Source organism: Felis catus, chromosome C1 (genome assembly GCF_018350175.1).
Source record: "Felis catus isolate Fca126 chromosome C1, F.catus_Fca126_mat1.0, whole genome shotgun sequence".
In the NCBI taxonomy this organism is placed as follows: domain Eukaryota; kingdom Metazoa; phylum Chordata; class Mammalia; order Carnivora; family Felidae; genus Felis; species Felis catus.
This window is the reverse complement of record NC_058375.1, coordinates 172227151-172245265: the sequence shown is the minus strand read 5'-3', so window position 1 is coordinate 172245265 and position 18115 is coordinate 172227151. Positions and strand designations below refer to the sequence as shown.

At 34.6% G+C, this 18115-nt stretch overlaps 1 protein-coding gene across 1 annotated transcript in view; it reads right to left on the bottom strand.

Moving 5' to 3' along the window:
* Positions 1-18115, bottom strand: part of ZNF804A (zinc finger protein 804A) — a 285927-nt gene that overhangs the window by 54876 nt on the left and 212936 nt on the right. Inside the window, exon 2 of the mRNA XM_023259534.2 lies at positions 8209-8352. Within this exon, the coding sequence (XP_023115302.2) occupies positions 8209-8352 (144 nt within the window). The remainder of the gene's footprint in view (positions 1-8208; positions 8353-18115) is intronic.

Genomic DNA, 18115 nt, shown 5'->3' with positions numbered 1-18115 from the left:
CTATGTATTAGAAAGTATATACTATTTACAATAGCCAAGACATGGAAACAACCTACATGTCTATTGACAGATGAACGGATAAAGAAAATGTGATATATATACATATATACATATATATATATGTATATTGAAAAATTATTTGGGCATAAAAATGAAAGAAATTCTGCCATTTGCAACAACACAGATAGAACTTCAGGGAATTATGCTAAGTGGATTAAGTCAGACAGAGAAAGAAACACTGTTATGCTCTGACTTATAGGGTCTTAAATAAATGAACTCTGAAGCAGAGAACACATTGGTGGTTGCTATAAGCAGGGGGTGGGGTGGGGAACATGGGTGAAAGTGGTGAAAAGGTACAGATTTCCAGTTATAAGATAAATAAGTTCTGGGTAATGTGCAGCATGGCAGCTATTATTAAAAATACTGTATTTTATATTTGAAAGTTGTTAAAAGAGTAGATCTTAAAAGTTTTCATCAGAAAGCTTTTTCTCAAGGTAACTATATGAGGTGATGGATATTAACTAAACTTATTGTGGTAATCATTTCACAATATACACATACCATAAATAATTATGCTGTACACTTTAAAAAAAGAAAGACAATATTAAATACATCCATGTCCATCTTTCTTGAATACATTCATAATCTGAAAATTTCTGATGAAGTCATTGCGTAGTTCCCTTTAGTCCTGCCAGTTCTCTTTATGATTTCAGGAAATGCATATAATTACAATAAATGTATTAGAAACATGCATTGTATTTACCATAAAATAACATCTTTCATAAAGATATAAAGTATCTTTTCCTCTCTCAGCTACCAATGACGGTCTTAATGTTATTATTCTTCCATGAAAGAAAGAGACAATTTCCTGAAGGTTTTTCACAGTATAAAATTACAAAAGCTCAGCTTCAAGATGAAGTTCCCTGAGTTACATAGCACAATTTTCACTACACTGGTGCCTTGCGATTTAATATGCTACTGATCTGACAGATATTGGACATACCATGAGGGAGGAACGTTGCTTGAACTCACAGTGAATTTTTTCTTCAGGTGCTTGAAAAGCCCACAATGTGGATGTTAATGTCAGTCACTCTTGCACTCAAAATTATAATAAGGGGTTTCTAGGGCTTGGAAATAGTCAAAAAAGTGTATTTTCAGTGAAGTGGTGGTCTTTGTATACAGAACCCTCTGAGGATAATCTGAAACTACAAGGATGGTCATCTTTGTGTTTCCATTGACTAAGCAATTTTAGAATTTAGTAAGTTAAGTTGTAGAAAGTGGAGAGTAATGCACATGATTATTGACTATTGCAATACAAATATACTTTGCCCAATAGAGATACAATTGATTTTGTGCTTTACAAAAGATGACCCAAAATATTACATTTTATTGTCCTATATGGTATCAACCAGCTTTTATGCATTAAAATATTAATACCAGCATTCCTTACTGACTATATAGCATATATATGTTATAGCATATGTATTATGAAACTATATAGTTGGTTCTTTAAATGATCCTTTGAATAAGCTTAGTGTCTTATTGCTTTCCTAATTAAAGAGCTGAATAAAATGTTTGAACATGTTATTTTACATTTTATGAAGGTCATGATTTTACCTTTTGAGGGAAAAGAGGTAAGAAATATAAACCATGCATATGTATACATATATGTGCATGTGTTAATTTATGTGTGTGACACTTCCAAAATAAAACTTTCATCATTTCATTTGCTATATTTCTTTGTTTTACTGTATAAAAACATTGTGGCCAGAGATAAGCTAAATAAACACTGTGTGGTATTTTCTTTGAAACATTTTGTCCTGACACTTTTTAAAACAATGCTATATATAAGGGGGAAATATATATATATATATATATATATATATATATATATATATATATATATATATAAATTTCCCCCTTATTTCAACCACAGTTGGATTACAACATTGATAATATTTCTTATGCACTCAAGGGCAAAAAAGCTTGTAGCCCATAGAAATATTTGGGGTAAAAATAGAGTTGGGGTTAACATCTAGCACATTTTCTTTTTATCAAATATGTCACTTAAGCTTTTAGCACACATCTTTGTTGATACAAAATGACATATTTTGTAAATTAAAAATTTCACTGGGGCGCCTGGGTGGCTCAATGGGTTAAGCGTCCAACTTTGGCTCAGGTCAGATCTCACAGTAGGTTTGGGCCCCACTTTGGGCTCTGGGCTAACAGCTCAGAGCCTGGCGCCTGCTTCAGATTCTGTGTCTCCCTCTCTCTGCCCCTCCCCTGCTTGTGCTCCACCTATTTTTCTCCCAAAAATAAATAAACAGTAAAAAAAACTTTTTTAAATTTCACTGATCTGCTAGCAAAAGCAGTTTTTAGTATTGTGGAGAGAATTTTTGTCAGATTTTGTGACATGAATCATGTTTCCTTAGTTGGAAACATCATGCTGATGATTTGAACTTTAGTTTTGATGCATTGGGGAGTGTCAATAAAGAGGTGTCAGCTGTTTCCCTATTAATATCCTGCAAATAATAAAAATAGTTGTCCCCAACTGAGTCACAGGCAGCATTTTCCAAATTGCTACAAATAAACTGAGATAAAATTTGAGCAGGATGAGGGAGTATTGCACCATATCATATCAGAATTTCCTAAAGAGCAAAATCTGTATGAAGACAATAATTTGGGAGTTAATATATTTATTTAGACAGATTTTTTAATTGAATGTATTTTGTATGTATTATAGTGCCTATTGGATCCAAGGTATTTAGGTAAGCAAGTAATTGATAAGAAGTAACATTAAATAACAGTGACAATGGTTTCCCCAAAAAACAAAAACATAGACACAGGCATATGTATTTGTGTGTGCACCTTACATATATATTGACATATTATTTATGTCTATATTTCAATGTACAAATACACATGCACATTAACACACATCTTTAATACATGAAGCTAATATACTATGGTATGTCAACTATACTTCAATTAAAAATAAAACAAACAAATAAAGATACACTACTTTGGCTTAAAATGATTTTTGTTGTTTTACAAAATAAAATTTTTACTGGTAACAAACACAAAGGGGTAGAGGGACATTCCTTTCGTGGTTTACAATTCATAACTGACAATTATAAAATGAAATCACTAATACTAGTTGTATTTTTCTACTGTAGTCTAGTTCTTTAACGCTTTTTCTCATAATTATATTTAGATAACATAGAGCAGAAACATTTAGTATTTTCACACCCTCAACAATGACTACTCAACAAACAGCCACCAACAGCCTAATAGATGGTGGAAGCTGGAAAGGAAAGACTTGAACTTCGCTGGGAAAGGTTTATGAAAATGGCTTCAGTTCAGATACTGGAAATGATTATTTTATCCAGAGTATGCCTCAAACTCAATAATGGACAAGATTTACTGTTTAATTCTATTCAAATCGTGCCCTTGAATAGGAAATGTCAAAGCAATACAGTTCCATGATTAGCTAGACACATACGTGTACTTCTGTTGGAGCAGGCACTTTTTGACAGTGGGCAGGCTCTGCAGGAGGAAATTCTATGTCCTTTTGTTGTTCTTAACCTCAAAATGATTAAACAAAATAATAAGGGTACAATTAGACTGAAGCACACACCACAAGAAAAATCCCAGGGAAGGTGTTTGAAATGAATTGAATCATGCATTACTTTACGCATACCTCATATTTTCTTATTAACTTTTAAATATTATTTTGCAGGTGAAAACTTGGACCCAACTATCAAGAAGTGATTCTTTTCTCAAGTATCAGATTAGTGAACAGAAGTTTAAATTACTAGGAATGTTCACATTTGAGAATAAGTCTGCTCCATTTTTATAGCAATACAAGTCCCTGCAGGACCAGCAAATTCCAACAACCTGGCCTGACCGTGACTTCCTCTGGAGCAGAGAACAAAACAGCATGCTGTAAAGCACCGAATCTTGACTTGCTGGGGAAGGTCACTTCAGTGCCTTTTGGGAGATACTTCAGCCATACTGAAGCCGCTAAAGCAAAAATCAAAATGTTTGTGGGGCAGCAGCAATAAGGCAATCATTCCCTTTCCTATCTCTTCATAGCATCAGTGTGACAAATCTCTTACAGTGAAAATAACTCTGAATTGCCCATAGGCTGCCGGGTGAGAAGACAGACACAGTGTGGCTTTAGTTTAAAGGCAGATGAATAGGTCAAGGGTTTAGAGGAAAACTTTTTCTTTTTACCAGATGCTGAGTTTCCCACTTAAAAAAAAATTTTTTTTGTTTTAATCTCACTGACTAGAATTCAGAATGACATAACTTCACTGGAAACTATTCTAATCATCATTTTTAACAGTGATTAACATACTGTTATATTTGTTTCCAGTGTGCAGAATAAAGATTCAACAATGCTATGTACTACTCAGTGCTTCTCTATCTCGAAACTGTGGCTTATTACAAAATCTTAAATGCAATTTTGACTGTAGCCCTTTTATATTCATATGGGAAGCACTAATTAGGTGTCTAAACTGTGCAAGATGTTGCACTAGATGCTGTGAGGAATGAAGACATAAAGAAATAATCCTTGCCATTAAAGGGTTATAATCCAATGGCTTTCAAGTTTCAAAGTTAAAAAGAAAATATTCTAAAAATGAACCCTGAATTGTGAACTTGTGATCACCTCTGTACACCTGTGCCTCTTCCTCTTTTTTAATTCTCTGTTAGCAAGTCTTAGCGATGAGAGCTTGAGAGAGAGTTTGAAGTTACCCAAAGAGCATGGGGATGAGAGAAACAGATTTTCCTTTGAAGCTTAGAGTTCAAATGCAACACATAGTCTGTCATAACACAGATTTGCAAAGCTACACGAGGCAGGCACACTGCTCTTAGGTCAAGATTACCTGGATATGTTTTAGACTTTATTAGCCTTTTTGAAGCAAAAATAGATCCTTATTGGGAAGCCTAAATAAAGGCAGTCTCAAAGGCAAAGTGTTAGTGTCCCAAACATTCTAGGAGAAAAGAAATTTTAGTAAGTAGTAATAATGAAACTAGTTAAATCTTAAGCTTTTACTATTTTCCATGTACTCTGCAAAGTGTGGTCATGTTCATTCTCTCATTTATTGTCCCTAACAATGAATATTTGAGTTAATCGAGCCTTCGCATATTTTACCCAAGGCTGGTAATGGTAGGGCTAGGATTCATTCCACCAATAACTCCTCCATTTTTCCCTGAAATGTGGTGGCCCTTGGAATCACATCTGTATAGCAATGCATCAATTGTGGTCTCTTTGTCTTTTTTAATTCCATTCAGGAAGTATCCAAATCACATGTAGGGTTTTCCTACCTGAAAGTTAAGTGCTGGTAATATGGACTTTGTTTCTTGTGGAGGATTTTTTTTTCTATTGGAAACCAAAGTGATTGCTTTTTTCCTCAGATAGGTTAATGTGTTTTTGTTTTGTTTTGTTTTGTTTTGGTTGCAAGTAATAAGTATTAATCCAGGGTTTGTTATGTTTTTCCTTTAAGTTCATTTATATATAGCAAGGTGAAATATCTCTCAGAATCTCAGGAAAGGGTCTATACATAAGTTGTTGGAAGGATTACTTTTTTTTTTCAACGTTTTTTATTTATTTTTGGGACAGAGAGAGACAGAGCATGAACAGGGGGTGGGGGGGGGCAGAGAGAGAGGGAGACACAGAATCGGAAACAGGCTCCAGGCTCTGAGCCATCAGCCCAGAGCCCGACGTGGGGCTCGAACTCACGGACCGCGAGATCGTGACCTGGCTGAAGTCGGACGCTTAACCGACTGCGCCACCCAGGCGCCCCGGAAGGATTACTTTTATCTGAAAGCTACTCAAAGTCAGTATTGCCATTTCCATACGCTCCTTCACTTGTCATATGGCCACTCACATCTCATTCTTTGTGTATTGTTTTTGTTCTTTTTGCAAACCAGCTTTCTCAACTTTTCAATGTACTTAGCCACAACTCCATTATATTTTCAAGTGTTAGATCTAACCATTGTCAGACAGTAGACAGATTCTTTTTGTATCTCAACTTTAAGTTCTCAAGAAAAATATCTGAATTATTTACCTACAAATTTCATTTCTCCTACTTCATTCAAAGTAGCCAAGGTGTGGAATCATGTGGTAGCACCACTGGTAGCAGTCATGAGGGTGAGGCTGTTGCTCAGAAAAGGAAGAATATATTTTTGGAAGACATGCCAAAAGATTTGTCAGTATCCTACGGAGAGGGGTTATGATGATCATAGAGATTTTAAATATTTTCAGCTACTACAACATTGATTCATGCTAAATTAATCAACTAAAACGGTCTATCAGAGTTCATGGCCATTCAGATAGAAACCCTGTCTCTAGGCCCCGATCCCTCTGCACATTATCAAAAGTGACTCTTTGGACTTTCAAAATAACAATGCAGACCCAGCCTGAATTTCCTTAGCTTATCTGTGTACAGTATATAGTATCCTAACTACACTAAGAATTTGGAACTAGAAAGGTCTTCATGATAATTTTTGTGAGTTTGATCTTCCAGGAAATCTATGATCCAATAAAACATTCTTTGGCAAAGGATATTAATAACTGGTAAGATATTCTTAAAATATATATACACATGTTTCCCAATACACAACGAAACATATATGTAATATATATCTTGTGCTTTTAGATACTTAGGAAAAATCAGAAGAACAACTTTCTCAGATTTACCTCAGAGTTACATGCAGACAGGCATTCCAGAATCTTTTTATAAAATATATGCCACTAACTGTAAAATTAAGTCAATACTATTTCCTGATGGATTTTAATGTTCAAATCAAGTATCAATATGTGAATATTGATATATTATGCATACATACATATATATTATGCATTATTATGTAAGAAAAAGAATGATATTTCCATCAGAAACTTTCCCTTAACTAGTGTGCAAGTGGACCTGGAAAAAAAAAAAAAAAGGCAAGGGCAGGTCACTGAGTTTAGTATGCATTAGTTAGTGATACATGTAAATGAAGGCTAATATACTCCACACAACAGCCTTTTCAAGCATAGTTCTGTTGGCATGAAAGAACAGAAGGAATAAAAACAAAAAAGAAACAAAAGAAACAGCAAAAGAAAACACATCTACCATTGATTCATAAGCCCTCAACATGATCACTTCCCCCTTTGCTTTCTTATGCTAAGTAACTCTAATGTTAATGGAAAGTTAGTGCAAATTCATGGGTTAAAAATGTACCTTTTATGTGGTGCCTGGGTGGCTCAGTCGGTTAAGCGTCCGACCAGCTCAGGTCATGATCTCGTGGTTGGTGAGTTCAAGCCCCACATCGGGCTCTGTACTGACAGCTCAGAGCCTGGAGCCTACTTGGATTCTGTGTCTCCCTCTCTCTATTTGCTCCTTCCCCACTCACACTGTCTCTCTCTCTCTCTCTCTCTCTCAAAAATAAACATTAAAAAAATGTACCTTTTATTAATACCCAAATGATATGTAGATGACATTTGTGAGTGATGAGTCAAAAAGGAAAATATTTATAAATTAGTGATAAGTAAAACTGCTATATCATATCAAGTTAGCTAAATATATGAAGTTGCACTGATAAACGTAAAACATATGAGAAAATTGTACTATTCACTTTGGACATCACCATTTTAAACACATCTTTATATAGAGTGTTGAAAAAAATCAATCTTGGATTTACAAATGATAGGGAAATGAAAATAATATTAAAATGAACTATATTATACACATATTAAGTACTTGTTTCATCAGTAAGCATGGATTATTTTTACCATGTTAAATCAGCTGTTTTTCATATTGTAATGGTAGTTCAAATGGGAAATGGTTTCTCTAGAGAATAATGAATAAATTTATTTACATTTAATAAATATCACTAGTTGTTTAAAACACTTAAAAATTAATAAATTTGAAGACATTTAGAGGATCACCACCTGTAGAATATAATTTTAAAATTACTATCAATTATTAAAAGGCAACTCACTGGTATTTTTTCGTGCTGGTTATTTATTTCAGACTTTACCTTTGGTGCCTTTTTTTGTTTTTAATTGTCTAAGTCATCAAATTATCATTCCAGAATGACATCTATAAAAATTATATAACAAAAAATAATAAAAGTATCATATTTAAATAGTTTATACCATTGAAATTATTATACAAGTACAGAAATATCAGATTTTTTTGGACACTTCTTTCTTACCTGCTTGTGAGCATGGTCATATGAATTAATGTGATTGTCAAACTCTTGATGCTTATAGTACTGCTTGTCACAGAGTTCACAGTAGAAGTTGGCCTTCAGATCTTCCAGAGCTTTTGCTATGGTGTTCTCCTTCTCAGCATAATCCTAAAAATTAAAATTGCAAGGAAGGCAGCAATTAGTTCTTCCCTAAATTGACTTTGTTCTGACAGTTGTCAACTTTAGCATAATAATTAGAGTTAGAAACAGAATATAACAAAGAAAAATAAAGCAAATGCCAGCAGACTAAGTCAGAAAAAATTATGAGCTGAAGAGCATAAAAGATTAACACAAGAAGCCAAGATAAATGGTGGGAAGAGTAGCAAAAATGTGCAGAAGCAAATCAGATGGAGAAATAGAAGTCCCTTGTTTGAACAATTTCCTGTGCTGTGTTGGCAACGAAGAAACTAAAAATCATATAGTTATGTTGATTCAACCGCTGACTTCTGGCAATGGCTTAGTTAATATAAAACTTGTAAATTCTAAACAACATCTAAAATGTGTCCTGCATGAAGAAGTCCATATTGGTGCACAAATATTCAAGTTTGGTATTTTTGTTTGCTTGTTTCTTTAAATATCTAAATAGTAACATACTCATCCCAAGTAGATTTCACTTGACTAATGTTTTCATCTTGACCTATATCATTTTAAGTCGAACTTTAAAAAATTCTCTAGTCTTTAGAAAATAGGATTCTTTTCTGCAAGTTATTTGCCTAAACTGAAAAGGATTAAACTGTATAAGCAGATTGCTTTCATCATGCTCACAGTAAATAAAGATGGCTATATAATCAAACCACTGAAAAAATGAAAAATGTAGTCAGTTATTAGCTTTCATTTATGAAGCATAAAATAGCAAAATGTTTGTGGTTTTTAGGTTTTCTCAACTCTAAATTTACTTGCTGTTTCACTGAACCTTAAATGTCAATGTTGTTAGACATAAATAAATTTTACATGTTGAAACATTGTTCAAGTCTTTTGCTGAAGTGCTGATATGAAGATCTAAACTTCAGTTCTTGCCAGAGAATATATTATGTTTCTAACTTAAAGACTCTCTCATACTCAACTCCTTTACAATTCAAATTAAGGACATATTCAGGCCTTTTATGTGCTAGTATAAGAAACTAACTGTCTCAGCCAGTGGGATATGGAGATGAAATGACATAGTCCTCTCTATATCAATGGCCATTGTCCTCTCTCTAAATACACAAGCTAAAAAGGACTCACAGTTTGAATGTTTAAACTGCTTCTATAAAATACAAAAGTGGTTTACTAATTGTAATTTAATGAATGACTAATACTTCCCTTACTTTATTGTACTATGTGCACACATCACATATCAAAATTCACCCTACTTTTGTATATTTATCTTCTGAAATACATTATAGTAACTGATAAATATATTTGCCATAGTCTATAAATACATAACTCAGTTTCTCACTATAAAGACAACAATCTATTGTTCTATTAGTTTTATCAACTGCACAGAGGTGGTAAATTGCAAAATCATTCAAATTGTTTATTTATAATTTATCAATTCAATAATTAATTTACCATTTCTCATCAGGTTTGTGAAATATTTCCTATTACTCTTTTTGATTACTTAAGATATGTTTTTTTTTTAAAAAAAAACAGCTAGTTTAAAAACATGAAAATGAGTCATATATAACTAAACTCGTTACTGAAAATTTACAAAACCTTTAAAATAATACATTGTGGATTAGCCAATTTAAATGAAACAAAAATTAAGTACTATGATTTCATGGCTAAAGTGTGTGAAGCAGAGATAAAATTCCAATCAATATGAGTTATATTATAATGGCAATAGATTTTGGCTCAAAGCTGAATTAGCCTTCAAAATAATATTCTTGAACAGCAATTTCTTTGCAAACTAGTTGATTCTCCCCATTAATTATAATTACAGTTAAGCTACTTCATCTCTCAAAATATTTCATTATTTCTTATTATTGTGTAGGTTTATTTTGTTCTGCCTAAGATTGATATTCCCTCAGAGAAGCAATAATTGTTTCTTACTTATTATTTCCACAAAAATTGGAGAATTTTTGACTAAAGTAAACTGAAATTCTCAGGTAAATTGCATTCTTCCAAAATACTAGCCTTAGTCTAAGTTTGAAGAGAAAAACAAATCTGAAAACAATGAAACATTTGAAAAACAATGAAACATTTGAAAACAATGAAACAATGAAAACATTTACTCAGTGCTTGTTTAGGATCAGTCCTGATTAAGAGTGTACATGTATTAACTCCCTTAATCCTGATTAAAATTATAGAGATGTGTATTTTAGACATTTTCTCATTTTATGGTGAAGGTACCAGGAAGTGAAATAATTAGCTCAAGGATATATAGTGAATAAATGTGCAGCCCATATTTGAACCCAAATAATCTGGTTCATAGAATTTCATTACGTTTAAACTTTTCAGCACATAAAAAAAAGTAGAAATGGTACAATAACATGCACATACCCATCAACTGAATTCAATTATCAACTCAAGGCCAACTTTGTTTCAATGTACCTATCCTATCTCATACCCTTTCCTCTACCTCAGATAATTTACAAGGAAATGCCCAAGTTCCTATATTACCTGCAAATTTTTCAAAATGTATTTCTAAAACAGGACTTTTTCAACGTTTATTTATTTTTGGGACAGAGAGAGACAGAGCATGAACGGGGGAGGGGCAGAGAGAGAGGGAGACACAGAATCGGAAACAGGCTCCAGGCTCTGAGCCATCAGCCCAGAGCCTGACGCGGGGCTCGAACTCACGGACCGCGAGATCGTGACCTGGCTGAAGTCGGACGCTTAACCGACTGCGCCACCCAGGCGCCCCTCTAAAACAGGACTTTTTAGAAATATCATCACAAAATCAATATTAGGCCTAAATAAACAGGAACAATGAAGAAACCACAATCATTCCTTACTATCATCGAATACCCAGTCAGTGTGTTCCAACAACTACAATCATCTAATAGTTTAAACTAGTTTGATCAAAACAGATTTCAAGTAAAGCTCATACATTCCCATCATTTAATATATTTTTCAATCTCTTTTATCATAAGTCTTCCTTCTGTTTTTTAATCATTACAATTTATTTCTTAGAAAAACTTTTAAGTGATATTTCACATTTTGAAAATATCTTGAGAACTATAGAAATGTTCAAAGAATATGATAACAAACTCATATGATTTTTACTTAATTAAAATCATTGCTAATATTTTGATATACATTGGTTCTATTATCTATCTATCTATCTATCTACCTGTCATCTATTATCTATCTATCCATCCATCTATCTATCCATCTATCTATCTATCATTTATCTTCCTCTAAGACATTAAAAGAAATATAGCAAAGTGGAATGGGGCACCTGGGTAGCTCAGTTGTTAAGTGGCCAACTCTTGATTCTGGCTCAGGTCATGATCATGGCTTGTGGGTTTGAGCCCCACATTGGACTCTCTGCTGTCAGCATGTAGCCCACTTTGGATCATCTGTCCCCCTTTTGCTCTGCTCCTTCCCCTCGTGCACCCTCTTTCTTTCTTTCTCTCCCTGTCTCAAAAATGAATATAAAAAAAAAGAAATATACAAAACTGAAGGTAAGGTTGCAACAGATTGCACAGTAAGAAATGTTTTTGTGCTAGAACTTTCCATTTGAAATGAGCTACACTAGAGTCAGGGTCGTGTTCTAGAAAATGTTAGACAATAGAAGAATCGGTTATTGTATGTGTGTCATAAGGGAAAGGAATCATATGTTTTATCTTTGATTATACATTTTTTCAAATGTATACAGACAAAATCAGCCCTCATTAGGTGACATGGCCAATGCCCCATAACCCTTCTCCTTCATTGTGGGTGATACTGAAAGAGGCATTGACTGAGATTATAAAGCACAGTGACAAATATTCAACACAACCATTCCACTGCAGAAGTATGAAACACATTTGACTGAGGTGAAAAAGGAACACAGCTGTTCATATAACCTCAACCTCAAAATTTCCCCTTCCATCTGACAAACCCATTCTATTCAACTACATGTGCAATGTCTGTAATGTCCCACTAAATGTGATGGTAGAGTGAAGAAGGGATAAGTTTCTTGTAGCTAGTCAGGTCATCCAAACCCATTGCATTTTATTTATTTATTTTTATTTTATTTTATTATTATTATTTTTAATGTGTATTTATTTTTGAGAGAGAGAGAAAGAGTATGAATGGGGGTGGAGCAGAGAGAGTGGAAGACACAAAATCTGAAGCAGGGTCCAGACTCTGAGTTGTCAGCACAGAGCCTGATGTGGGGTTCGGGCCCAGGAACCATGATATCATGACCTGAGTCAAAGTCGGAAGTTTCACTGACTGAGCCACCTAGGCGCCCCAACATTTTAGACCTATCTAAAAAGAGTAAAGGTTGAATCCCTAATTTCAGGAAAGTGGCATATAATTCTAAAGTTATAAAGTTAAGAATCTTTTATTATGCAACATTAGCAATTGCACCTCGCAATACTTTTTACAGCTCAGCAAATTGAAACATAGAAGTTAATGGTTTGTCCACAGTCCTGGGGCTACTCCATCCACCATGTATTTAAAAATGAATAGTACTTGGGGCGCATGGGTGGCTCAGTTGGTTGAGCGTCTGACTTTGGCTCAGGTCATGATCTTGCGGTCTGTGAGTTCGAGCCCCACGTCCGGCTCTGTGCTGACAGCTCAGAGCCTGGAGCCTGTTTCGGATTCTGTGTCTCCCTCTCTCTCTGACCCTCCCCCATTCATGCTCTGTCTCTCTCTGTCTCAAAAATAAATAAACATTAAAAAAATTTTAAAGAAATGAATAGTACTGAAGTGGGACTTTGAAGGGAGAAAAGTTTGTTTTCCAAGATGACACATTTTGTGGTGGCTTCAGCATAACATATGGTGTCAAATAATATTCAGCCTCCCTTAAAAAGGCATCGATAATTCAGTGCACTCAAGTAGTTTTCCCTGAGGATGTGAGGCCCATGAGGGAAGGGATTTGTGTTAGTTTTGTTTACTTCTCTATCTCCAGTACTTTTAACAGAACCCGGCATTGGCAGACATTCAACATATATATAAACACTTTTGCACACGTATAGAAAAGCAAACAAAACAGAAACTAGCAGCACTGGATATGTAATATTATTAAAATAATTGTGCTCATGCTTGGGTTTGTGGTATCCAGTTATTTCCAGTTATTTGGGGAATGCTTTCAGAGCTAATACCAAATTATGCTGTATATAAATTATCATTGCTAATAGTAGTTGTAATCATATATTACATCCTAATATTTCTGCTAGGATACTCTTTTTAAAGACGTTAAAATTTTGAAGATACAAATAGATTCAGCACAGTTAATACATAATTATTTTCAATGCCACAAAGGAACATTTGTATGTAATTAACACTTAAAATACCTAGGAAACACACACACTGTCTCTCTCTACTATTACCTCATCAAGAATAAAAGCAGCATGTGATTTGTATCCAGGATAAATTTTATCATAAGTCCTTTTAAAAGAGGAAGCAAAAACAACTCTTTGTTAAATTTTAATTGTAATGAAAAAAATTAATCAAAGAGATGGCAAAACTATTCTTTCCTAGAAGAATATCCAGACAGAAGATGTGTTATTTGGAAATCCATAGTCCACAATCTATATTTCCTATAAAATAGTGCACATCTTCCAGGTCATGTCTCTTGGTCTAGTCATTACTTAAGTGACTCATTCTGAGTGGTCCAGCAGCTTCACAGAGTACTACCCTGACTGCATTTTGCCCTAGCCTATGTTGAGACATCTTCCTGTCCAGGGTCTTCTCTGACACACGAGATGGAAGTTTGCAGGAAATTACTCACTACTAAAAAAATGCAAAACCCAGGAGTGCTGAGGAATTAATACAATATAGATCCACTCTTGACCATTGTGGAAGGTAAGAACTCCAGGATAAATTATATCCTTTTTTATCTATCAGGCAGTCATTTCTGAGATTCATTTCTATGATCCCACAGAAGGTCCCAGCAAGACAGAGTGCCAGTACCTGTAATAGTACTTGTAAGGCAAACAGTACAGCTTCATATTAGTTTTCTTAGCTTACCTGTTTTATTTTTCTGAAACTTCATTTCTGCCTCCTGAAATAATTTCCCTACTAATTAACTGAATAGAAGCCTTTGTCTTAAGCTTTCCTTTCAAGAAGAAAGTGAAGCTAAGATTATAAGTTTTGTTTTAGTGTTTCCTCTGAATGCCTTGCTTACAAACTACATTACCTAGAATAATTTAAGATGATATCATTCTTCAGTTCAAAACTCTCTACTAGTCTCCCATCGTTATTAGAATAAGTATTTTTACAATGACCTACATACAATTCCTACTCTACCTGATTCCTGGCTACATCTCTGCTATCATCTTCTAGCATTCTCTCTCTCACTGTGCTTTAGCCACACTTATTTCCTTAATGTTTCTGAAACTTTCTCAACCATACACCCACTTCCATACTTAAATTTGGTATTTATTCTCCATGGAATGTTTTTACAGCAAATGTTAGTATGAAACACTCATTAACTTCCAGTGGATCTCTGCTAAAATGCTATTTCCTTGATGATGAATTACTTTGTCATCCTTCTAGAAGAAAAACATTTTTTATTCTCTGTCTTCTTTCCCTTTTTGTAATTATATATGTTGCAGGTGCACAGCTTTATGATTTAATATCTGTACACACTACAGGGAGATCAGCAAAGTCCAGTTACCATCTATCCCCATACAGTTGACCTCCTTCACTCATTTTGCATACTCCAACCCCCTTCTCCTCTGCTTACCATTAATCTGTTCTATATACCTGTGAATTTTGTGAATTTATTTTTGCTTTGTATTTTTTGTTCATTTGTTTTAGATTCCACATGAGTGAAATCATATAGTATTTGTCTTTCTCCATCTGAGTTAATTCACTTAGCATAGTACCTTCAAGGTCCATCCATGTTGTCACTAATAGTAGGGTTGCATTCTTTTTATGGTTTTCCCTCTTTTATCTTCCCCTTTAATATGAAGAAGAGAAAGTTTATTCAGGAAGAAAACAGTTATAGAGCACCTCTGGGTATTGGAGTCTGAAAGCTGTATTAACAATAAGGAGAGATTGAGTAGAAAAGAAGGCATGCAGAAAAACTGATGTTAGTCTTTTTTCTGATTTAAATCCCTTCCCTATTAGACAGGAGGGCAACCATTTCTGGGTGACAAAAGCTGTGTCACTGTCTCAAAAATATATGCCATTCTCTTCTTAAAGGCTGGGTTCTATTATTTCAAGTGCTGAAAAATGGATAACAAGATAATTTTGAAGCATATAGATTGGACAACTAAAAGTTGAGTCAGAAAGTTACGATTTTATCAAAAGTCAGAGATGTATTGAATGGAAATATAATAAAATATATGCATTTAAATGTGTTTATTTTTAAACTGTTCCACAGAAATGCAAACTCATCTATACCACCATGGAAGGTGAAGTCTGAGGTAGAATACAGAAAACAACTGAGTATTGAATAGCATATTTCTATGGGCACCTCTGGTGAGCAAAATTGAGTGCAACCTAACAGAAAGGACGAAGAATACCTTATGTCCACATTTATGAGAATTGGAGAAGGTAAAGTTGTTTCTCAAAATTGGTAACTCCTTTCCGAGTTAGTTTTGAAGCAAGAGTATTCACTCATAAGGTTTTACCAATTTTTTTCCTGTTGTTTAGCTGACAACAACCATTGGATAATCAGCATAGTTTCTAACCACAGAACCTGTTCATGTAAAAAGAGAATGGATTCCCAAGCTTTAGCTATCAGAGTACACTCTTATTCACCTCAACTGGCTTGCCTCTTTGAAGGCATCTGTTTCTGTTTTCATCCATGGGTCCTAGAGGAAGCTGTATCCTATGACTAGGGATTGTTAGACCCTCTGGTTAATTTAAGCAAGTATTTAGTCTAATTTAAGAACATAATAGAAAATTGAGTTACACTTTTCCCTTCATGTTGGCAAGATCTGAGGGACAGCATGTTCTAATAATTGGCTGAAATTTAACATTACTCTGCAGTCTCCCTGTGCATAAAGCAAGGCGGTAGGGGATCTCATTTTCAAGGCAAATTACAAAAAAGTATATCAGGTTTTCTGAAGCTGAATGTTAGCTGAGGTGTGTAGAATTCTAGTTCATATTTATGAAACCACATATGGAGATTAATGGTACCAACATGGAAATTGTATATAAATAGATTCTGCAAAGAGTCCAGTGTAGAATATGAATAATAATAATTTAGAGTACTTGTTTCAGCTTAGACATCTCTTAACCTTATAGGCAGCAGCCATTTTCTCTGAAAGGTATTGGAAAGGGGTGTAATGATCTGATGCATATCTGTTACTGTCTCAGTTGTAACAGTCACCTAGGGTAAGACAGAACAATTTCTCTAGTAAAATGTCTCACTGGTTATCCTAGCTTGAGGTCTCCCAGAAATAGACAGTGACACAAGGAGCTGAGATTAAGTGGTTTACTTGAGATCTCAGGAAAAACTGGCAGAACAGTGGCAAAATGTAAGAGAGTAGGAATGAAGGAAAGATTTCTGGCTTCAGCTCTGAACATGTACAGAGCTTGGAAGTCATTGTTCCTGTCCTTACGACAAGAACAATCTATGAAAAGTGAAAATCAATTCTTTCTCTCAGAACTGTGAGAGAACTGAGGTCATAGGGTGAAACACCACTTGAAAATCTGGAGAGACAAGCACATCCAGGGATGTAGTGACAAATAGCCGCTTACTTGGATGCGAAATTGCTGGAGCCACGAACTGGTAGGAACTCTCAAATGTTAACTGATGAATTCTATGGCCTGATTACAGTCTATGAGACAGAAACTCCTGGTGGCTGAAATCTTAGAGGGACCCCAAACACTTCTGTAGCTTTTCATGAGTTCCACCAGGTTCTCATGAGGATAATCTGAGAAAGTCCCTTGTGTCCCTGAAAGGGATTTGGGAGTTAAAACTATTGTGAAATAAGCCCAGAGTCCTATATATAACTAAAACCCACTCCCAAGGGATAGTGTACTTCCATGTCACAATTCAAAGACCTTACTCTAACCAGGAAAAGGAATTTACTTTCTCTATAGTCTTCCTGCCTCATTAAAGTTGTGGAGTCAATATGGTCAACAAGGGTCATGGCTTCAAAAAAGTAGACTAGGGATTTTATAGCCAAAAAATGGAGTAGGGGCTTGGGAGACAGAGAGATACAGGAGTTATATCACAGGAGACACAAATATGGCAGTCATAGCCCTGATACAGAGACATATTAGAAGCTGAATATTGAAAGGTTATAAAATTCTCCTTCTCCCCACACTTTCCTGACACAGCTACAGGGTTCCAGTATCATAGTGAATTAGAGCTGAAGGAGTTGTACAATACACACTTTCTTTGAGGAGATGTACATAGGGGAACACAAGGCTAAAAAAGCACACGCAGTCAAGGACACTAGGGGATCTCAGTTCCCATTCCCGAATCATGTCCAGCTTTTAACGGAAAATTACAAAGCATTCTAAAAGGTAAGAAAAAGAAACAGTCTGAAGAGAAAAGATAAATACAAGAACAAAGTTCAGAACTTAGATATTATGTAGATGTTGGTGTTATCAGAGAGGGAATTTAAAACAATTATGATAAATGTGTTAAAGTCTCTAATAAGAAAAGTAGGCAAAATGCAAGAATAGGTGGGTCATGTAAACAAAGAAATGAAAATTTTAAAAAAGAATCATATGAAAATGATATAAATTTTAAAAAAAGTTTAACTAAAATGAAGAACGATGTGTCAATTGAATCTTTACCAAATTGAAATGCAGATAGGAATGAAAGAAG